This window comes from Petromyzon marinus, chromosome 37, assembly GCF_048934315.1.
Source record: "Petromyzon marinus isolate PM22_M1 ecotype Great Lakes invasive population chromosome 37, UKy_Petmar_22M1.pri1.0, whole genome shotgun sequence".
NCBI lineage: Eukaryota > Metazoa > Chordata > Hyperoartia > Petromyzontiformes > Petromyzontidae > Petromyzon > Petromyzon marinus.
The window spans coordinates 23,556,177-23,582,391 of NC_133703.1; the positions used below are offsets into that span (position 1 = coordinate 23,556,177).

At 50.2% G+C, this 26,215-nt stretch overlaps 1 protein-coding gene across 5 annotated transcripts in view; it reads right to left on the reverse strand.

Annotated features, from left to right (window-relative positions):
* Window positions 1-9,252: 9,252 nt before the first annotated feature.
* The window catches only part of SLC38A12 (solute carrier family 38 member 12), a 307,038-nt gene continuing 290,075 nt past the window's right edge, over window positions 9,253-26,215 (reverse strand). For all 5 annotated transcript variants that reach the window (XM_032967021.2, XM_032967023.2, XM_032967019.2 and 2 more), the window contains exon 11: window positions 9,253-10,312. In XM_032967021.2, the coding sequence (XP_032822912.1) occupies window positions 9,974-10,312 (339 nt within the window). In that variant the 3' untranslated portion in view covers window positions 9,253-9,973. The remainder of the gene's footprint in view (window positions 10,313-26,215) is intronic.

Genomic DNA, 26,215 nt, shown 5'->3' on the forward strand with positions numbered 1-26,215 from the left:
TTTTGCGGGGAAAAGCATATTGATAGAGCAGTTTTACTCGAAGCTAATTGGGGCTTGCGCTCTGGGAAAATGTTGCCATCAAAATAAAAGTGCTTTTTCAGCCATTAGGTGTAGCGCATTTACAGCTTGTTTCCAGACGCATTCATTTCATTAATCATTTGAAAGCAAAACAATGGAATCGTGACCACATTGGCAAAGTGCATCTTAGCAGTCTTTCCAATTGGAGGTTCCGTATCACCGTCCTGTCGCAATGTGGATTGATGCTGGCGCTGCGAGCCAGCTGCTTTGTAATTAGACGCATTATTGGATAACAGAACTCAATGAATCTGGGATGTGACATCTAAGACCCTCGGCATAACTGCTTTTTCACAATTGATAATATGGTGGCTCTGGGTGGAGAAGGCAGCGGCTTCACAGCAGCGCCAAGGACTAGAGAAACATAAATCAAAGAGCAATAATCATGATAATATAGGTTCTCAGATATCACCTTGTACGGTTCGATACACATAATATAAAAATGCCAATAGTTTTGATAAACCTCAGTCTCTATAAAGGTTATTGCTCTGCATCGGCTTTCCAAGGCTGACTGTGTAGTGTGTACGCCTCTTTACAAATATAATGTCGCCTTTGCTGGGGCCAATTAATATGGGTCATTGTCATCAGCCGTTGTTTTGAATGGGAAACATGCACAACAGTAATCAAGGCAACAGTAATCACGTTACTCGTTTTTTTCGCAGAGTACTTGTAAACTTAATGAATCAATACTAATTGCGCCGGAGCATATTGCAAATCATCTGCATAATACAATAATTAATATTTGACTACATATACATACAGTATCTATGCCACACATGTATACGATATGTTAGAAAGTGAATTTGAACTTCCACGTGAAGCATCTGTATATATAAATATATAAAGCGTTAAGTGCGTCATAAAACATGTACAGCAGCATCTGAAGCTAATGAATTAACCATCATACATTTAAACAATCATGTTGTGTGATGTGCTTGAAGCTCATACTTTGGGGCTAGACTTTGTAGGCTGAGCGTTGCTGAAATTATTAATCCACTAAGTTGATCAATCGATTTAAACAATATATATTCAATTTATACCATAGCGCAGGTCAAATACATTTCTTTACTGCGTCCATCCTCGACTTGGGACTTCCTCTCCATCGTCTCTTCTTGCAAATGCTTACAACCTTACTCAAGACGTGCAATGACAACTTCGGGAGTGCAGTTTGTTTGTCGCAACTTGACATTTTGAGTCTTTGCTCAGCAACCGTGATGAAAATAACATTTTTTGTTATTTTTATTTTATTAAAATACATAATCATAATAATCACATTTAAAAATTGCACCTGCTGTCCATGCTAAGTGTTGTGCTGATTGAGTGATGACCACGACGACGATGACGCATTCAATCCCTAACCACACTTCTGGTCTGATGACATGTATTTATGCAAATTATAAGCACATTTACTGCTAAAATAAAATGCCCATTGTTTTGTTCTTCCGCAGCCTACACTTGCGACTTGAGTTGAAGACGTCTGATGAATGAGGCCAGGCCTTCTAGGTAGAGGGAAAGATGAAGAATTGTCAAGTGTGCAGGAAGATCTGTCTTCAGTCGACAGGTGTTTGGGAATCGAACCCAAGGAGCCGGTTTCACCATGCAGCCTGACAACCACTGCACCACTACTCCACCCAAAGGAAGATTAATTACGTTTAGGAATGCACCCGTCTTTGTAAATCCACTGCTGGATGAGGTGCATCCCCAAAATATTTCACAGCCATACCTCACCACATTTGTTAGTGCACGTTGGTGAAGAATGAAGATTATGGCACTACCTCTCAAGGAGCTGCCATTATCGATACAAGCCACCACTTACATCGCCTCTTTCCATACCTACTGCACCATGATAAAAAAAAAACAGCCGAAGGAAAATCCCTGCTCCCATTTCTTTCGGGAAGTCATAACAGCACCAGCTGCTGACATGAACGGCTTTGGCATCTTGACCCAAGACAGACACAGATCTTTAAAATACTCGCCCCAGATTACATTTGCAGCCCCGCTAAAAGTAATTGCTCCAGTGCAGCAAGCACTTGTCAGGCATTGCACACCATTCACCTAGCGCCTCCGTGAACTCCAGAATCTGAATGATTCAATCTTTTGCTCGTTAAATTTTAGATGTGGGTGGAGGAGATCCAGGCGTTAATCGTCACTTTTCTCAGTATGGATGAGCTTTAGAGAGTTCTCTCTGCAGCTACATTGATGCACGACTACAATTGATGAGTTTGCAAAAAAACAGACTGAACCAGGTCACAGCAAATTGAAGACCATTAACTCTTTTGCAAAAGTAAAAAAGAAGCGGTCTCTCTGGCATCTAAAGTATCATGGGGGCGGTGCTAATGTCCTTCCACATGGGCCCTTAGCTCGTGGTACCAATTCCACATTCCCATTGAACAGACCGATGTACACATAGAAATATCACTGTTGACTTCTTTACAGGTGGTTAGCTACATTACGTGGCGTTTATTTTGCTAAGTGATGGTCCAGTGGTTAGCGCGCTGCACTGTGAACCCGGCGACCTGGGTACGATTCTCGGCCATTGCTATCATATGTGAGGCGCGATGGGAAAAACTAGTCCTGACCCCTCCCCTTCATTAACCAGCACGAACCATCCTGGTGAAGCATGGTCACCCCCCCCCCCCCCCATGACTGACAGCAGTGGATTGGCACGGGAGCGTCATCGCTTACTAATCGTACCCATGACAGGGGCATGATGGGCTTACCTGCATTAACACTCTCATGAAGGGACAATTTATTTTACAATTTTCCCGCAGGTAATTTTAAGGTATTTGTGTAAAAAGAGGTTCTTAGTGCGAATGGGATCTGACCTGATTTTAAAGGCCTCCATCTAATGTTGAGATTAAGGTTATGGCCTTGCACACAGCAGGCTATCTTGTGAACAATGTCACAAGTTCTTTGATGTCTGCTCTACAGGACAAATTGCTGGGTGGCTACAAAAAGATATCAACATCGGTCACAGTCAGAAAAAAAACAACATATGAATCAAAATGAACATGTATTTATACTAAAGTGGTACAAAAATTACTACAAAAGATTCAGAAATTAGTAGTTTTTCGAGTTCCTCCCCACAGAAAACTCGGTCCGCTGTGGCCAGTCCCGCCTGTGGCAGTGTGCCTTGATGTCGAAATCTTTTGTAGTCATTTTGTATCACTTTAGTATAAATACATGTTCATTTTTATTCATATGTTGGGTTTTTTCTTTCTTTATGTGAACGAAAAGACACAAATTCGCCCGTTTTCTCATTGAAAATAGGTACATTTCAAAATGTCACTGTCCTGGATACAAAGCAAAGTTTGTGGGGAATAATAATAGCCATTATCTGTACTTTTGAGGCATACGCAATTAGGAAATAACACTACCCAGGAACAAAAAACAAATGTTAGTATTCTTAGCTCTTTCGGTAAAGTCACGTTGAAGGGAAACAATAAAATAATAATATATATAAAACAATAAAAATTCTCACGTTTCGACCATAACACAAACGGTCGTCATCAGGTGGTCGAAACGTCGTGATAATTTTTATTGTTTTATATATATTTTATTATTCTATTGTTTCCCTTCAACGTGACTTTACCGAAAGAGCTAAGAATATGAATTACTGCAGTCACGAAAGCTTTAAATTAAAAATGTTAGTGTTATTTCTCTTTTCTTTCATATTTTTTCACAGCAGTTTTTTTTACGCATCCATAAAAAAGCGACAAACTTTAATACTTAAGAGATGTAATTGAATTTGGCGTAAACTATGCTGCCACACCATTCACGTTTCAATAAATGCGCGTGCACGGTGGTTAATGTAAGGAGGAATACTGTTAAAAGGGAGCTTGACATTCAGGATGTCAATAAAGCAGTCAAGGCAGCCAATTTCAAAGCACAGATGTAGGTCTTTGCTTCGTGAATGCCTTTAATTAGCTACAGACGACTTGCCTTACGGGCGGCACGGAACAATGGTGCAGGGGTACGCTTAGCGTGGACCATGAAATTATCAAAGTGCCGGTGAAGTCGTCTCGCGGCAGCCTCCACCCCCAACCCACGATGCCACAACAGAGTTGGCGCCCCTCACCTCCCCCCCGGTAGCAGCAACACAAACGCTCACGGCCACCAGCTTGGTAAACGCACCTCAACAATCACGGACTTTGTAACTGGAAGGGCGTTCCGGCGAGAAGTCGCGCGCGGCCGTGCGGCATCCGCCGCTGTGGCGTTTTGAGTTGCGGCGTGGGAGGGGGGCGATGGCGGCGAGACAATGGATTGGGGGGGGGGGGCGTGGAGCGACACGGCGCGTGCCGTGGGGGGGGGGGGTGGAGGCTTTCCCCTCGCCGGATGTCGGCGCTTCAGGAGAGGTGGCGTGAGACCCGCACGCCGTGCCAAGGAGGCCGAGATGCACTTCGATCCCGCCCGGTGAGCTCGCCACCCCCACCGTTTAGCTCACAAAGTGGACAAGTAGCTGTCAAAATACTACCCACGCAATGGTACGAGCGAAGGATACGTGAAGGAAACATTGTCTGCTTATTTCGTTATTTATATTCTCTACAACACCGCTGACGACTATTTTGAGTTTAATAATAAGTACATGATGAGTGTATAACCTTTGCCAATCCAATGGCAGGTAAAGGTATCCCTGTAACAAACCAAGCGTGAAGGTTGTGTAATCATACTTCACCACTCTGGTTAGTTGCGGGGATTAAATGAGAGGGGCCCAGGACCCATGAAGATCTCACTCCCTACTGAGGTCCACCAAGGCTGCGAATCCACCTTTTGGTCACCGTGTCCATAGTGCAGTGTACTTCACCCCACTGAGCTACTATGTTAACCATCCAGGAATCATTGCCAGCGCATGTTTGAATTCACGGCATTCATATGTAACGGTGGCAAGCGAACACTGGTCAAAAACCCTCGCACACAGCCAGACACAGACACCGAGAGACTGAGATCCACGTGGCCACAGTGCGGTGACGTGGGCAAGCGCCGATGAAGGCCGGCGAGGCGCGCAAGGGGACGGCGTGGTCAGCGTGGTCAGCGCCACGACGTTCAGAATCTTTATTTAGACTGCAGGAGGAATCCGATGAGCTATAAAGCTCTTTTTTAACAGATGTCCTGTAAGGGCGGGTCAGAACGTTACAAACAATACAAAACAAGTGAGGAGTGCAGGGTAGAGGAAAGGTAAGCAAATCGCAAAAAAAAATATATACAAATATAACTACACTCTTTTACCAGGCAGAGCCCACTGAGCTATTCAATTTTTTTCAGAAGCAACCTGGCCACAAATGATAGCGCAACGAAGTGACTTACCACGCGTAAGTTCCACATCGCACAGCCCAGGCGCTGTGCGATCTCCATATCACACTCCAGATGCACACTTTAAAGACGAGTCCATCGAAAGGAGACCCACACCAGGTTGGCACTGCCAGCACCACTGACATTCACGGCCAAGGGTATACATCCAAGTTGGCAGCATTGTAGCATAAGCAGATGAAGTAATCCACTATGGCTCCCAACACGCCCATAGATACACGCAAGTACATCAGGCATTGCGGAAAATTAGGTCGAGACAATGGCAGACGGCAGTGTAAATCAATGACGGGCGAACAGACATCAGGGTCTATTCCACAACATGTCGTCTACACAGAAACGTTACATATATACGACTAATTAGGCATCAAGGCCAATTGATATAGACTGCCCTCTGTACAATATTATTGAAGGAATTAAAATATATATAATGTAAGCACTAATGGACTACCATTGACAATGTGGCAGTCATTATTATCCCCAATTAAACGAAATCTCCCTTTCATCTCTCCTCACCACCCAACCCCAGAACCCCTCAGCTCCTTTCTTGAGCCAAGTCACTCATTTCTGGCTGAACGCACACGAGCGTAGCTCAAATTGATTGCAGGCACTGGGTGATTCTGGGAGGCACTCAATACCGCCTTCCGTAATCAACACACACACACGGTTTGCGCCCTCGCCAAGAATGTACATGATTTACAACATTTATGCATTCAGTGTGCGTTAATGAGGATAGAAATTGTATTATCTGAACATCTGTTGCCATTTAATTTCACCGTCTAGTGGTGCGTGCAAATGCAGGAAATATGCCACATGCAGTGATGTCATAAAAAAAAAAACAAGGCTTGCTTCGTTACGAAAGTTAAACCAACTTTGGGCAAGTCAATTCAGAATTAAACGTTTTAATTTCAAGCGGAACCTGTTGCATGCCCAGAAATTGACCAATGCAAGTGTGGCCAGGCAGGATCTGTGAGAGATAAGCCACAATCCTTAGCCTACTGTGACTTATTTAAATGCAACAATTGCGGGAAAAAAATTATTAAAACAAGTTTGAGAACAGGCAATTGATATCACAGACTTATACGTTTCAGACATTTCATAAACGTACGGATTGCTTATGCACTTCGTTTGTAGTAAGGCGAATAGCACTTTTCCAATGGGCAATTAATTACATTGCAGCACATTGCACGGTAAACAGAGGCTGCTTCATTTTAGAGTTAAAAATGTGGCTCATAACACACTTCTCTAATCCCATTGCATCTTCCCTAACGAGATAAACAAAAGCAAACCCCTATTCCCTGCACTTTGCGTAAGCGGCTTTTTATATATATAGGCAAACGATAGCTTAGCTTCTCACGAGAGGATACCTCAATCTATCTGGTTACATTAACATGCAGTGAAGATCACAGGCTACAATAAATTAAGCGCATAAACGGCAATCTTTAAGCGACCGAGTGTTAAGTTTTGGCTAATGGTGTTGCGGATGTGCTTACATGGGTGAAACACCTCAGGACAAAAACACTTTCCTGTGCAAAAGAGGACAGTCTCTTACCGAACGCGCCGAGCGCAGAGAAAACGAAGAGGGGTAGAAATTAAAGACCCATATCACGACACGCACGGCTTGCCCCACTCTTGAAGATTTTTTGTTTTGTGCACGGCTGAAACAATTTGGGCCAGTGTTTCTCACAAGGACAGTGATGCGTTATGTTCGTGAACGGATTTAACCACATATGCGGGAGTGCTTGGAAAACCTGAAGGAATTGAATGTGCGGCACGTGAATGTGAAAGGTGCCACACTACAAGCAGGAAAACGTCGCCCACAGGCCCCCGATGGGGCCGGGGACGGTCGTCGCCAGGGTCGTGGTTGTGCAGAGAAAACGTTGCGCAAATTAGGTTGTTGTTAAAAGGACATTTGTTTGGGTGAATGTTCACTTTTTTACTTTACTCTTTACAAGGATTACACCCAATTGAATTGGACTCAAAACAACTGATTTTACGACATCGTTTAATTTCATCTTCTGGGTTCTTTCGGTAAAGTCACGTAGAATGGAGATAAAATAATAAAAATAATAACAGAATACAATTCTCACGACGTTTTGGCCACAACACAAGTAGCCTTCCTCAGGTGAAGAAACAGGACTGTCTGGAAGACAGCGCTTAAGTGAACCCTGCCAAGCTTAGCAGCGTCTTTTAAGCTGTGTGGGAGGAACAGAGCGCCTTGACAAAGGAGTTTACATATAAATTAGCATGTAACAGGGGGATTAGCATGATGTTGGTGTGAGGGATTAGCACCACGGAGAGCGACGAGCTTTGTTCAGACAGACGAGTCCATCTATGTTCGGAACGGAGGAGGGGGGAGAGGAGTTTACATATCAACAGTAAATTAGCATGTAACTGGGGGATTAGCATGATGTTAGTATGAGGGATTAACACCACGGAGAACAACGAGCTTTGTTCAGACGGACGAGTCCATCTATGTTCGGAACGGAGGAGGGGGGGGGGGGGACGAGGAGGAAACAGCAATGGTGCGCTGCTCTGTCCTGTGTTGCGTTATAACTATGCTATAAACTAGACTACTATACATTACAATATTATACCTTCCAATCTAAACTACATTGTATAATATCGTATCCATAGACAAACCCCACGCTTAAATTATACAATGTGTTACTATACACTACCCTATACTTTAGACTATAAAATATTAGACTTGTAGTATTACACTATGTATTATTTTACTAACCCTTCTGTATAACACACTGCTGTATATTCACTATAGAATTACGGTACTATATATTGCCTTATGAATTATGTTAAACATTACACTGTTATACTATTTATTATTATTATTATACAAAATGCTATAAACTATACTATTGACCATCGTGTGAAAGGTACTAAGAGGCAGTGCCAGCGAATGGACTGCGGTCTGAAAGTCACCGTAAAATACAATCAATCAAGAACCGAAATGGTTTATAACGTCTTTCCAAAGGTTACTAAGCCGGAATCCATCTTCTCGGTTGAAATTGTCTGTGTTTGTATATGTCGATAGCCTCATGAACGAATCTCTCATGGTAGCCGGATGGCTACCATGTATAGGGCAGTGTATAGTAACGCATTGTATAATTCAAGGGTGGGGTTTGTCTATGGATACAATATTATACAATGTAGTTTAGATTTGAAGGTATAATATTGTAATGTATAGTAGTCTAGTTTATAGCATAGTTATAACGCAACACAGGACAGAGCAGCACACCGTTGCTGTTTCCTCCTCTTCCCCCCTCCTCCGTCCGAACATAGATGGACTCGTCTGTCTGAACAAAGCTCGTCGCTCTCCGTGGTGCTTATCCCTCACACCAACATCATGCTAATACCCCAGTTACATGCTAATTTATACGTAAACTCCTTTATCAAGGTGCTCTGTTCCTCCCACACAGCTTAAAAGACGCTACCAAGCTTGGCAGGGTTCACTCAAGTGCTGTCTTCCTGACAGTCCTGTTTCTTCACCTGAGGAAGGCTACTTGTGTTGTGGCCAAAACGTCGTGAGAATTTTATTGTTATTATTATTTTTATTATTTTATCTCCATTCTACGTGACTTTACCGAAAGAACCCAGAAGATGAATCCCTGCAGTCACGAAAGCTTTAAATCGAAATAAAAATCGTTTATTTTAATCAATTTAAACCAGTTTCAGTTCAGTTAAATTGACTTATAATCAAATCGACCTGCCTCAATCAATTCAAGTTTTGCCCAATTAACGCGACTTGTTGATTATTGCAAATTCCTTTAGGGGTAACACACAGCCAAGCCAAGTGAGATATGTTTGTTCAGATCCTTGCTTAACACAAACATGTTAATACAACACCGTGGACTCTTTCGTTTTACAGAATGCATTTTATTTCCAAAGGCACTGGTACATCCCATCAGATGGGGCCATAGTATTGATCTTTTTGTTATCCACATGTGGTATCTGAATGTACGAAGCCATGCATCGGTGACAGACAGACAGACACGTTGTCTCCTGTGAGAAAGCGTAACATTTCAATAAGATCACGTTCGTGTATAGGTGCACACACGTACACACAGATATCAACCAAACGTAATTGTTGAAATTTCACACGCAGAATTGCACGTTTCACCAACCACGAGTGTGTATGGAGCTGAACTGGTGACTGGTTTCGAGGAGCTACTGAAGGATCCACCGATGACTTTTAAGTGAAGCGAGACACACTGACGCCTCCGTATTACAACAAGGCTGAGTAAGGCCAATGATTGCAAAGTGCATGGCTCAAGCCTTTTTTTACCTGAATTTTTCAAACGACCTTAAGCCCACGCAAGCCCTGCATTGCAAAAACTGTTCCTTTTGGTGCTAAATCACTGAAAACCTTCAAATGGACCCTCCTCCCCCCCCCCCGCCACAAAAACCGAAAGGCAGCCATCTACAAAACATCACAAATTTTCTTCCCTAACGGAGCAAACAAGTGAGTAGTATATTATCCCATCACCTCCTCCGTATTGCACCCCTCTCCTCTGAAACCCTATCTTCGTCAACCACCTTTCGGTTGCGGCTAGGCCCGCCCAGCCGGCCCGCCCGCTCAGCGCCGCCCGTCGTTGATGATGATGTTGGCCGTGACGAACACGATGCAGGAGGCGGCCCAGCCCAGGATGAAGTAGGCCCAGAGGCGGTGGCGAAAGGGCGAGAGGTGCGTGCTCTGCCCGCCGCGGCCCGGCAGGATGGCCGCCACGTGCCGGCGCGAGGACAGGGCCAGGAAGGCGGGCGTCACGTACTGGATGCCGGCGCCGGCGTACGCGCCCGTCACGCCCACCAGCCACTCGAGGTCGTGCGTGAGGAAGGCGATGACCACGGGCGGCAGCACGGCGGCCAGCGGGAACACCACGCACTCCACCAGCCAGGGGTACGTCGTGCCGTCGCGCTTCGCACCACACATCACGAGCACAACGACCGCGCAAAAGTCAACGGGCCGCTCGCGCTTAACCGTAGGCACGGTGCAATGCGATGGCAATTACTCATCATCGTGTGAGATCACTGCCGCGGTGTCACGTTTTGGCGCGCTGCTCTTGCGATCCGCGATCCAGAGGTCTCCGGCAGCTGCAACAACGGTGTAAGTTTCTTAAATAGTACTGACTTTGTCCATGCCGATGTATAAATATAGTTACTCGATTGGTAGGTGGGGTAAAGACGTGAGAGAGTAGGCCAAAATAACCTATGGAGAGGTTTTCTTCAACTTCCTCTCGTGGAGGCCCTTCTGCCGGCAGTGGCGTAAGCAGGCAGTTGCAGGGCTGCATCTTAGCTTGCTGATAGCCCCCTGTCAATCCAGTCGTAGGAGGGTTCTTTCGCTATACTTGCCGGTCAGTGGGAGTTGATGAAAGGGGGCCCAGAAGGGGTTCAGATATCACTCGCCACTCACTGTCGTTATAACTGTGGCTTGGGAATTTGAACTGGGGCCACGGCAACACCTCAACAGCGATAATTAATCACATGCTGAAACATGATGTCACGATATCATATACAGTAAGTGTCTTCAAGAAACATTTTGCCAGGGAATGCCGGGGGGGACAGCGAGCGAGGATGAGAGAAAGCGTGCGTGCATTTAAAGCCAGCAAAGGCATTTGGTGTACACACGAGTGGTTGAGCAGTCACATGCAGTGACACCTAAACGGTCATCACGGGCAATCGCACAGCAAAAACAAATTAGGCGAAGATGTAACATCTGATGAGGTTCAATCTTCTCGTCTGTCATAATCAATACAAGTGACCAAGCCCAGATTTTTCAACCGGTTCGCATCATTTGTACTCAACAGTGACGTGTCAATGATTGATCACGTTGCACGCAATTCTCCATGTGTGAGTCTTGCACGTCTGAACAGTGAAGCGGGGACAATAATGCTCAATTCAACTGCACAACTAGAGAGCTAATTTTTACCCCCTACTTAGTACCGTACACAATGCAGCCAATGCCTCGTTAAGTGATGGTTTGTGGCAGAGATGAGTTTTTGCAATCGCTACACCGTACAATAATGATCAGTAATCAATAATTTAGTACGTGTGGTATTCGTACCACTCTTATAGCACAGGGCTATCACGAAGGCACTTTGTTTCACCGACAGATTACAGTGCGCCAGTCGGGGGTGACATTGCCACGTGTAATCCCAATTGAGTAATCTGCGGTGTAATTTTGTAAATTCGGTAAATGTGGACAAATACGCCAGCACGCAATGGCCTAGGCATTACGTCAAAGGGATCTGTAACAACCACTGTGAATCAGACGGCGTGGAGTGCTTTTACGGTTAATACAGCCGCAGTAATAACCAGTGTGGCCCGCCAGAGTTGAACCACGAGCGGGAACCGCGCTACCGCTAGCTGGGCCGCGTCACCGGCCCAGCGTCACGCAAGGGCGGTGTTGGCCGAGAGCGAGATCCAGCTCACCTTGCCGCTCGTTGAACACGGCGCCCGTGATGAAGCCTCGCGATGCGGCGTGATTAAGGGAGGTGCCAAGACAATGGCCCGACTTTTTGGGCCATTTGGTCCAATTTGGGCGAAATGTCAATGAGCACCGTCCGTAACTGGAAGAGTGCACAATTAACTCTCAAACGCTGTGGTTTTCTGGCCTCTATTCAGTAGCTGAGTATTTTTGATCGAGCTGGTCCCACTTTAGCGAGTGTAAAAAGTGCGCGTGACATTTTTCGTTTAAAATTTACGACCTTGGAATTGAGCACGGTCTGCTGGAGTTTTTATACGGGGTTGCTAGCAATGTTGGATGTATTAACAATCCGTGAGAATAGGTTTTCCCCTTTATTCTGGCAACAAAACAGGTGTTAAGATGTTAAAACACCAAACTGAAACTTTTTACAAGAATCATGTCTGCATTAACCACGATACTTGTGGTCAGAATGCAAACAAAAAACGTACTCTGATAATATATGCATTGTCTTTGATACTGATTGGTCCACACCAGAGACAGCTTTCTTTTGAGCCTTATCTTCAAAACGGTGTTAGACCAGAGGACGCCAAAAGGCGTACAGCAGAAAGACAATGCCACTATCAGAGTAATGAGGGCTCGAGGGTCAGCAGCTACATCATGGGACCTCCTTTGCCAGTACCAAAATATGAGAATAGGTTTTCCCCTGTTTTGTTGCCAGAAAATAGGGGAAAACCTATTCTCATATTTTGGTACTGGCAAAGGAGGTCCCTTGATATTAACAATCCGTCGATTGAAAGATTTAAAAATTCAACACATTCATCAATTGAACTGCACCAAAATAAAAATATATAATCGGGACTGTTTTGGGCAATGGCCCGTCTTTGCGCCAAAAAATACATACGATGTATTTTCTCTTTATTGGTCGTGTTATTGATTAATGTGCAGAGTCTTTTGTTTCATTTTGCTTGTGCATCACTGCCAATGCAGCGTCACGAACTAACGTATCAATTAATATTGATTGCTGAGGTTGACAATGAATGCATGAAAAAAATGTGTATATGCATTCAAAATACACGAAAATTATGTTGCGTTGGATTTAGAATAATGGAACAAAACATAACGGGACGAACAGATAAAACTAAGAACAACACAAAAAGGGGAGTTAAAATAATTGACACTTGAATAGAAATTTGGCATGAATCACAATTGATCGAATTGCAGAGGTCAAGGAATGGCATGGATCGATATCCCGTGATGGCCATGCTCCACCATGGCAACTTTATGTAAATTGTTGCCGGCAAATAGCAACAGCAGCACATTGACCATGAGCGACTGTGGCAACTTGGCGGGAAAGTGAATGGAGTTCTCACCGCCAATCACATTAATGTGGAGCTAAAAATTAATCTGCTAAAGCGGATCAGAGGACCATCCTGCTTATCAGGACTCATCACGCCACACTATCACGCCACCTCTACACAGTCACACAAAACCCCATCTTCACAACCACCATACTATTACAGCACCTCATCATCTCTACACCACCACCACCCCATCTCTCTACACCACCACCACCACTCCATCTCTCTACACCACCACCACCCTATCTCTCTACACCACCACCACCCCATCTCTCTACACCACCACCACCACACCATCTCTCTACACCACCACCACCACCACCACCCCATCTCTCTACACCACCACCCCATGTCTCTACACCACCACCCCATCTCTCTACACCACCACCACCACCACCCCATGTCTCTACACCACCACCACCACCCCATGTCTCTACAACACCACCGCATCTCTCTACACCACCACCACACCATCTCTCTACACCACCACCACCCCCCCCCCCCCCACATCTCTCAACACCACCACCACCCCATCTCTCTACACCACCACCATCCCATCTCTCTACACCACCACCAGCCCATCTCTCTACACCACCACAACCCCATCTCTCTACACCACCATCACTCCATCTCTCTACACCACCACCACCACCATCCCACCTCTCTACACCACCACCACCACCACCACGACTCCATCTCTCTACACCAGGGCCACCCCATCTCTCTACACCACCACCACGCCATCTCTCTACATTACCACCAGCCCATCTCTCTACACCACCACCCCATATCTCTACACCACCACCAGCCCATCTCTCTACACCACCACCCCATCTCTCTACACCACCACCACCCCATCTCTCTACACCACCACCACCCTATCTCTCTACACCACCACCACCCCCCCATCTCTCTACACCACCACCCCATCTCTCTACACCACCACCACCACCACTCCATCTCTCTACACCACCACCACCCCATCTCTCTACACCACCACCCCATATCTCTACACCACCACCCCATCTCTCTACACCACCACCACCACCACTCCATCTCTCTACACCACCACCACCCCATCTCTCTACACCACCACCACTCCATCTCTCTACACCACCACCAGCCAATCTCTCTACACCACCACCAGCACCCCATCTCTCTACACCACCACCAGCCCATCTCTCATCACCACCACCATCCCATCTCTCTACACCACCATCACTCCATCTCTCTACACCACCACCACCCCATCTCTCTACACCACCACCACCCCATCTCTCTACACCACCACCACCCCATCTCTCTACACCACAATCACTCCATCTTTCTACACCACCACCACCCCATCTCTCTACACCACCATCACTCCATCTCTCTACATCACCACCACCCCATCTCTCTACACCACCACCACCACCCCATCTCTCTACACCACCACCACCACCACCCTATCTCTCTACACCACCATCATCACCCCATCTCTCTACACCACCACCAGCCCATCTCTCTACACCACCACCCCATCTCTCTACATTACCACCACCACCACCACCCCATCTCTCTACACCACCACCACCCCATGCCTCTACACCACCACCCCATCTCTCTACACCACCACCACCACTCCATCTCTCCACACCACCACCAGCCCATCTCTCTACACCACCACCACCACCACCCCATCTCTCTACAAAACCATCACATCTCTCTACACCACCACCAGCCCATCTCTCTACACAACCACCACCACCACTCCATCTCTCTACACCACCACCACCCCATCTCTCTACACCACCATCACTCCATCTCTCTACACCACCACCCCATCTCTCTACATCACCACCAGCCCATCTCTCTGCACCACCACCACCCCATCTCTCTACATCAGCACCACCACCCCATCTCTCTATACCACCACCAGCCCATCTCTCTACACCACCACCCCATCTCTCTACATTACCACCACCACCACCACCCCATCTCTCTACACCACCACCACCCCCATGTCTCTACACCACCACCACCCCATCTCTCTACACCACCACCACCCCATCTCTCTACACCACCACCACCACTCCATCTCTCTACACCACCACCACCCCATCTCTCTACACCACCACCACCCCATATCTCAACACCACCACCACCACCACCCCATGTCTCTACACCACCACCCCATCTCTCTACACCACCACCACTCCATCTCTCTACACCACCACCATCCCATCTCTCTACACCACCACCACTCCATATCTATACACCACCACCACCCCATCTCTCTACACCACCATCACTCCATCTCTCTACACCACCACCCCATCTCTCTACATCACCACCAGCCCATCTCTCGACACCACCACCACCCCATCTCTCTACATCACCACCACCCCATCTCTCTATACCACCACCAGCCCATCTCTCTACACCACCACCCCATCTCTCTACATTACCACCACCACCCCATGTCTCTACACCACCACCACCCCATGTCTCTACACCACCACCACCACCCCATCTCTCTACACCACCACCACCACTCCATCTCTCTACACCACCTCCACCCCAACCCCCCCCATCTCTCAACACCACCACCACCCCATCTCTCTACAACACCACCACCACCCCATATCTCTACACCACCACCACTCCATCTCTCTACACCACCACCACCCCATGTCTCTACACCACCACCCCATCTCTCTACACCACCACCACCACCACTCCATCTCTCTACACAACCACCACTCCATCTCTCTACACCACTACCAGCCCATCTCTCTACACCACCACCACCCCATATCTCTACACCACCACCAGCCCATCTCTCTACACACCACCACCACCCCATCTCTCTACACCACCACCACCACCACCACTCCATCTCTCTACACCACCACCACCCCCCCCCCCATCTCTCAACACCATCACCACCACCCCATCTATCTACACCACCACCACACCATCTCTCTACACCACCATCACTCCATCTCTCTACACCACCACCCCATCTCTCTACATCACCACCAGCCCATCTCTCTACACCACCACCACCCCATCTCTCTACACCACCACCAGCCCATCTCTCTACACCACCACCACTTCATCTTTCTACACCACCACCACCCCATCTCTCTACACCACCATCACTCCATCTCTCTACATCACCACCACCCCATCTCTCTACACCACCACCACCACCCCATCTCTCTACACCACCACCACCACCCTATCTCTCTACACCACCATCACCACCCCATCTCTCTACACCACCACCAGCCCATCTCTCTACACCACCACCCCATCTCTCTACATTACCACCACCACCACCACCACCCCATCTCTCTACACCACCACCACCCCATGCCTCTACACCACCACCCCATCTCTCTACACCACCACCACCCCATCTCTCCACACCACCACCAGCCCATCTCTCTACACCACCACCACCACCACCCCATCTCTCTACACCACCATCACATCTCTCTACACCACCACCAGCCCATCTCTCTACACCACCACCACCACCACTCCATCTCTCTACACCACCACCACCCGATCTCTCTACACCACCATCACTCCATCTCTCTACACCACCACCCCATCTCTCTACATCACCACCAGCCCATCTCTCTGCACCACCACCACCCCATCTCTCTACATCAGCACCACCACCCCATCTCTCTATACCATCATCAATCCATCTCTCTACACCACCAACCCATCTCTCTACATCACCACCAGCCCATCTCTCTACACCATCACCACCCCATCTCTCTACACCACCACCACCACCACAACCCCTCTCTCTACACCACCACCACCACCACCACCCCATGTCTCTACAACACCACCCCATCTCTCTACACCACCACCACCCCATCTCTCTACACCACCCCCCCCCCCCCCATCTCTCTACACCACCTCCACCCCAACCCCCCCCATCTCTCAACACCACCACCACCCCATCTCTCTACAACACCACCACCACCCCATATCTCTACACCACCACCACTCCATCTCTCTACACCACCACCACCCCATGTCTCTACACCACCACCCCATCTCTCTACACCACCACCACCACCACTCCATCTCTCTACACAACCACCACTCCATCTCTCTACACCACTACCAGCCCATCTCTCTACACCACCACCACCCCATATCTCTACACCACCACCAGCCCATCTCTCTACACCACCACCACCCCATCTCTCTACACCACCACCACCACCACCACTCCATCTCTCTACACCACCACCACCCCCCCCCCATCTCTCAACACCATCACCACCACCCCATCTATCTACACCACCACCACACCATCTCTCTACACCACCATCACTCCATCTCTCTACACCACCACCCCATCTCTCTACATCACCACCAGCCCATCTCTCTACACCACCACCACCCCATCTCTCTACACCACCACCAGCCCATCTCTCTAAACCACCACCACTCCATCTTTCTACACCACCACCACCCCATCTCTCTACACCACCATCACTCCATCTCTCTACATCACCACCACCCCATCTCTCTACACCACCACCACCACCCCATCTCTCTACACCACCACCACCACCCTATCTCTCTACACCACCATCACCACCCCATCTCTCTACACCACCACCAGCCCATCTCTCTACACCACCACCCCATCTCTCTACATTACCACCACCACCACCACCACCCCATCTCTCTACACCACCACCACCCCATGCCTCTACACCACCACCCCATCTCTCTACACCACCACCACCCCATCTCTCCACACCACCACCAGCCCATCTCTCTACACCACCACCACCACCACCCCATCTCTCTACACCACCATCACATCTCTCTACACCACCACCAGCCCATCTCTCTACACCACCACCACCACCACTCCATCTCTCTACACCACCACCACCCATCTCTCTACACCACCATCACTCCATCTCTCTACACCACCACCCCATCTCTCTACATCACCACCAGCCCATCTCTCTGCACCACCACCACCCCATCTCTCTACATCAGCACCACCACCCCATCTCTCTATACCACCACCAGCCCATCTCTCTACACCACCACCCCATCTCTCTACATTACCACCACCACCACCACCACATCTCTCTACACCACCACCACCCCATGTCTCTACACCACCACCACCCCATCTCTCTACACCACCACCACCCCATCTCTCTACACCACCACCACCACTCCATCTCTCTACACCACCACCACCCCATCTCTCTACACCACCACCACCCCATATCTCAACACCACCACCACCACCACCACCCCATGTCTCTACACCACCACCCCATCTCTCTACACCACCACCACTCCATCTCTCTACACCACCACCATCCCATCTCTCTACACCACCACCAGCCCATCTCTCTACACCACCACCACCACCACCATCCCATCTCTATACACCACCATCACTCCATCTCTCTACACCACCACCATCCCATCTCTCTACACCACCACCAGCCCATCTCTCTACACCACATACCACCACCACCACCACTCCATCTCTCTACACCACCACCACCACCCCATCTCTCTACACCATCATCAATCCATCTCTCTACACCACCAACCCATCTCTCTACATCACCACCAGCCCATCTCTCTACACCATCACCACCCCATCTCTCTACACCACCACCACCACCACAACCCCTCTCTCTACACCACCACCACCACCACCCCATGTCTCTACAACACCACCCCATCTCTCTACACCACCACCACCCCATCTCTCTACACCACCCCCCCCCCCATCTCTCTACACCACCTCCACCCCAACCCCCCCCATCTCTCAACACCACCACCACCCCATCTCTCTACAAAACCACCACCACCCCATATCTCTACACCACCACCACTCCATCTCTCTACACCACCACCACCCCATGTCTCTACACCACCACCCCATCTCTCTACACCACCACCACCACTCCATCTCTCTACACAACCACCACTCCATCTCTCTACACCACTACCAGCCCATCTCTCTACACCACCACCACCCCATATCTCTACACCACCACCAGCCCATCTCTCTACACCACCACCACCCCATCTCTCTACACCACCACCACCACTCCATCTCTCTACACCACCACCACCCCCCCCCCCCATCTCTCAACACCATCACCACCACCCCATCTATCTACACCACCACCACCACCCCATATCTCTACACCACCACCACCATATCTCTCTACACCACCACCATCCCATCTCTCTACACCACCACCAGCCCATCTCTCTACACCACCACCATCACCCCATCTCTCTACACCACCATCACTCCATCTCTCTACACCACCACCGACCCATCTCTCTACACCACCAGCCCATCTCTCTACACCACCAACACCACCCCATCTCTCTACACCACCACCACCCCATCTCTCTACACCACCACCACCACCACTCCATCTCTCTACACCACCACCACCACCCTATCTCTCTACACCACCACCAGCCCATCTCTCTACACCACCACCCCATATCTCTACACCACCACCCCATATCTCTACACCACCACCACCCCATGTCTCTACAACACCACCCCATCTCTCTACACCACCATCACCCCCCCATCTCTCACCACCACCACCACCACCCCATCTCTCTACACCACCACCACCCCATCTCTCTACACCACCACCAGCCCATCTCTCTACACCACCACCACGACCACCACCCCATGTCTCTACACCACCGCCCCATCTCTCTACACCACCACCACTCCATCTCTCTACACCACCACCACTCCATCTCTCTACACCACCACCAGCCCATCTCTCTACACCACCATCACTCCATCTCTCTACACCACCACCAGCCCATCTCTCTACACCACCACCACCACTCCATCTCTCTACACCACCGCCACCCCATCTCTCTCTACACCACCATCACTCCATCTCTCTACACCACCACGCCATCTCTCTACACCACCACCCCATCTCTCTACACCACGACCACCACCACCACTCCATCTCTCTACACCACCACCACCACCCCATCTCTCTACACCAACACCACTCCATCTCTCTACACCACCACCACCCCATATCTCTAAACCACCACCAGCCCATCTCTCTACACCACCACCAACCCATCTCTCTACACCACCACCAGCCCATCTCTCTACACCACCACCACCCCATCTCTCTACACCACCACCACCACCCCATCTCTCTACACCACCACCACCACCACCACTCCATCTCTCTACACCACCACCACCACCACCCTATCTCTCTACACCACCACCAGCCCATCTCTCTACACCACCACCACCCCATATCTCTACACCGCCACCACCCCACTCATCTCTACACCACCACCACCACCCCATGTCTCTACAACACCACCCCATCTCTCTACACCACCATCACCCCCCCCCATCTCTCAACACCACCACCACCACCCCATCTCTCTACACCACCACCACCCCATCTCTCTACACCACCACCAGCCCATCTCTCTACACCACCACCACCCCATGTCTCTACACAACCGCCCCATCTCTCTACACCAACACCACTCCATCTCTCTACACCACCACCACCACCCCATATCTCTAAACCACCACCAGCCCATCTCTCTACATCACCACCAACCCATCTCTCTACACCACCACCAGCCCATCTCTCTCCACCACCACCACCACCCCATCTCTCTACACCACCACCACCACCCCATCTCTCTACACCACCACCACCACCAGCCCATCTCTCTACACCACCACCACCACTCCATCTCTCTACACCACCGCCACCCCATCTCTCTACACCACCATCACTCCATCTCTCTACACCACCACGCCATCTCTCTACACCACCACCCCATCTCTCTACACCACGACCACCACCACCACTCCATCTCTCTACACCACCACCACCACCCCATCTCTCTACAACCAACACCACTCCATCTCTCTACACCACCACCACCCCATATCTCTAAACCACCACCAGCCCATCTCTCTACACCACCACCAACCCATCTCTCTACACCACCACCAGCCCATCTCTCTACACCACCACCACCCCATCTCTCTACCACCACCACCACCCCATCTCTCTACACCACCACCACCACCACCACTCCATCTCTCTACACCACCACCACCACCACCCTATCTCTCTACACCACCACCAGCCCATCTCTCTACACCACCACCACCCCATATCTCTACACCGCCACCACCCCATATCTCTACACCACCACCACCACCCCATGTCTCTACAACACCACCCCCATCTCTCTACACCACCATCACCCCCCCCCATCTCTCAACACCACCACCACCACCCCATCTCTCTACACCACCACCACCCCATCTCTCTACACCACCACCAGCCCATCTCTCTACACCACCACCACCCCATGTCTCTACACAACCGCCCCATCTCTCTACACCAACACCACTCCATCTCTCTACACCACCACCACCACCCCATATCTCTAAACCACCACCAGCCCATCTCTCTACATCACCACCAACCCATCTCTCTACACCACCACCAGCCCATCTCTCTCCACCACCACCACCACCACCCCATCTCTCTACACCACCACCACCACCCCATCTCTCTACACCACCACCACCACCACTCCATCTCTCTACACCACCACCACCACCACCACCCTATCTCTCTACACCACCACCAGCCCATCTCTCTACACCACCACCACCCCATATCTCTACACCGCCACCACCCCATATCTCTACACCACCACCACCACCACCCCATGTCTCTACAACACCACCCCATCTCTCTACACCACCATCACCCCCCCCCCCCATCTCTCAACACCACCACCACCACCACCCCATCTCTCTACACCACCACCACCCCATCTCTCTACACCACCACCAGCCCATCTCTCTACACCACCACCACCCCATGTCTCTACACAACCGCCCCATCTCTCTACACCACCACCACCACTCCATCTCTCTACACCACCACCACTCCATCTCTCTACACCACCACCAGCCCATCTCTCTACACCACCATCACTCCATCTCTCTACACCACCACCAGCCCATCTCTCTACACCACCACCACCACTCCATCTCTCTACACCACCGCCACCCCATCTCTCTACACCACCATCACTCCATCTCTCTACACCACCACCAGCCCATCTCTCTACACCACCACCCCATCTCTCTACACCACCACCACCACCACCACTCCATCTCTCTACACCACCACCACCACCCCATCTCTCTACACCAACACCACTCCATCTCTCTACACCACCACCACCACCACCACCCATATCTCTAAACCACCACCAGCCCATCTCTCTACACCACCACCAACCCATCTCTCTACACCACCACCAGCCCCATCTCTCTACACCACCACCACCACCACCCCATCTCTCTACACCACCACCACCACCCCATCTCTCTACACCACCACTCCATCTCTCTACACCACCACCACCACCACCCTATCTCTCTACACCACCACCAGCCCATCTCTCTACACCACCACCCCATATCTCTACACCACCACCAGCCCATCTCTCTACACCACCACCACCACCACCCCATGTCTCTACACCACCGCCCCATCTCTCTACACCACCACCACTCCATCTCTCTACACCACCACCACTCCATCTCTCTACACCACCACCAGCCCATCTCTCTACACCACCATCACTCCATCTCTCTACACCACCACCAGCCCATCTCTCTACACCACCACCACCACTCCATCTCTCTACACCACCGCCACCCCATCTCTCTACACCACCATCACTCCATCTCTCTACACCACCACGCCATCTCTCTACACCACCACCCCATCTCTCTACACCACGACCACCACCACCACTCCATCTCTCTACACCACCACCACCACCCCATCTCTCTACACCAACACCACTCCATCTCTCTACACCACCACCACCCCATATCTCTAAACCACCACCAGCCCATCTCTCTACACCACCACCAACCCATCTCTCTACACCACCACCAGCCCATCTCTCTACACCACCACCACCCCATCTCTCTACACCACCACCACCACCCCATCTCTCTACACCACCACCACCACCACCACCACTCCATCTCTCTACACCACCACCACCACCACCCTATCTCTCTACACCACCACCAGCCCATCTCTCTACACCACCACCACCCCATATCTCTACACCGCCACCACCCCATATCTCTACACCACCACCACCACCCCATGTCTCTACAACACCACCCCATCTCTCTACACCACCATCACCCCCCCCCCCCCATCTCTCAACACCACCACCACCCCATCTCTCTACACCACCACCACCCCATCTCTCTACACCACCACCAGCCCATCTCTCTACACCACCACCACCACCCCATGTCTCTACAACACCACCCCATCTCTCTACACCACCATCACCCCCCCCCCATCTCTCAACACCACCACCACCCCATCTCTCTACACCACCACCACCCCATCTCTCTACACCACCACCAGCCCATCTCTCTACACCACCACCACCACCACCCCATGTCTCTACACAACCGCCCCATCTCTCTACACCAACACCACTCCATCTCTCTACACCACCACCACCAACCCATCTCTCTACACCACCACCAGCCCATCTCTCTACACCACCACCACCACCACCCCATCTCTCTACACCACCACCACCACCCCATCTCTCTACACCACCACCACCACCACTCCATCTCTCTACACCACCACCACCACCACCCTATCTCTCTACACCACCACCAGCCCATCTCTCTACACCACCACCACCCCATATCTCTACACCGCCACCACCCCATATCTCTACACCACCACCACCACCACCCCATGTCTCTACAACACCACCCCATCTCTCTACACCACCATCACCCCCCCCCCCCCATCTCTCAACACCACCACCACCACCACCCCATCTCTCTACACCACCACCACCCCATCTCTCTACACCACCACCAGCCCATCTCTCTACACCACCACCACCACCACCCCATGTCTCTACACAACCGCCCCATCTCTCTACACCACCACCACCACCACTCCATCTCTCTACACCACCACCACTCCATCTCTCTACACCACCACCAGCCCATCTCTCTACACCACCATCACTCCATCTCTCTACACCACCACCAGCCCATCTCTCTACACCACCACCACCACCACTCCATCTCTCTACACCACCGCCACCCCATCTCTCTACACCACCATCACTCCATCTCTCTACACCACCACGCCATCTCTCTACACCACCACCCCATCTCTCTACACCACCACCACCACCACTCCATCTCTCTACACCACCACCACCCCATCTCTCTACACCAACACCACTCCATCTCTCTACACCACCACCACCACCACCCCATATCTCTAAACCACCACCAGCCCATCTCTCTACACCACCACCAACCCATCTCTCTACACCACCACCAGCCCATCTCTCTACACCACCACCACCACCACCCCATCTCTCTACACCACCACCACCACCCCATCTCTCTACACGACCACTCCATCTCTCTACACCACCACCACCACCCTATCTCTCTACACCACCACCAGCCCATCTCTCTACACCACCACCACCCCATATCTCTACACCGCCACCACCCCATATCTCTACACCACCACCACCACCACCGCCCCATGTCTCTACAACACCACCCCATCTCTCTACACCACCATCACCCCCCCCCCCATCTCTCAACACCACCACCACCACCACCCGATCTCTCTATACCACCACCACCCCATCTCTCTACACCACCACCAGCCCATCTCTCTATACCACCACCACCACCACCCCATGTCTCTACACAACCGCCCCATCTCTCTACACCACCACTCCATCTCTCTACACCACCACCACTCCATCTCTCTACACCACCACCAGCCCATCTCTCTACACCACCATCACTCCATCTCTCTACACCACCACCAGCCCATCTCTCTACACCACCACTCCATCTCTCTACACCACCGCCACCCCATCTCTCTACACCACCATCACTCCATCTCTCTACACCACCACCACCACCACGCCATCTCTCTACACCACCACCCCATCTCTCTACACCACCACCATCACTCCATCTCTCTACACCACCACCACCCCATCTCTCTACACCACCACCACCCCATGTCTCTACACCACCACCACTCCATCTCTCTACACCACCACCACCACTCCATCTCTCTACACCACCACCACCACCCCATCTCTCTACACCACCACCACCCCATCTCTCTACACCACCACCACCCCATCTCTCTACACCACCACCAGCCCATCTCTCTACATCACCACCACCACCACTCCATCTCTCTATACCACCACCACCCCATCTCTCTACACCACCACCACCACCTCATTTCTCTACACCACCACCACCACTCCATCTCTCTACACCACCGCCACCATCTCTCTACATTACCACCCCAAGTAACTCTCCACCCCACGTAACCCCGACAGGTGCTGGGGAATCACCGTCGGGGATTCGTGGGGCGGCGTCGCGGACGCCTAAAACCAAACTGGCCCCACACTTTGTTCACAAAATCCCAACGCCCTGCAATCCACAAGTGCCGTTGTCTTCTAAAAAATGAATACGTGATAAAACCATTGCGTGTCATGTATCGCAACATACCCCGATGCACGAAACCCTAAAACAATTAGCCTGTCCAGCAATTACGATGAAGTCATCGCAGTGATGGATTGTGACACCGCCAAGGATTCTTTGATTACGTGCGTCAGTTTGTGTTCGGGAAAATGTGTAAATTGCATGTACGGTACCCCAATGTACTGTATTTACAGTGTGCATATTAACATGGGACAATCTCCTGTTTTTTATTGTTTTCCCTCCGTAATAACGTTTTTTGGGTCGGATGGTGTAAAAATAAATGTGTCGTTAGTTACACGATATAACCCAAAAAACCTTTATTGTGAATAATATTGGCCATGAAAGCCTACGTGTTCAATTTGCCATGACGTTTCC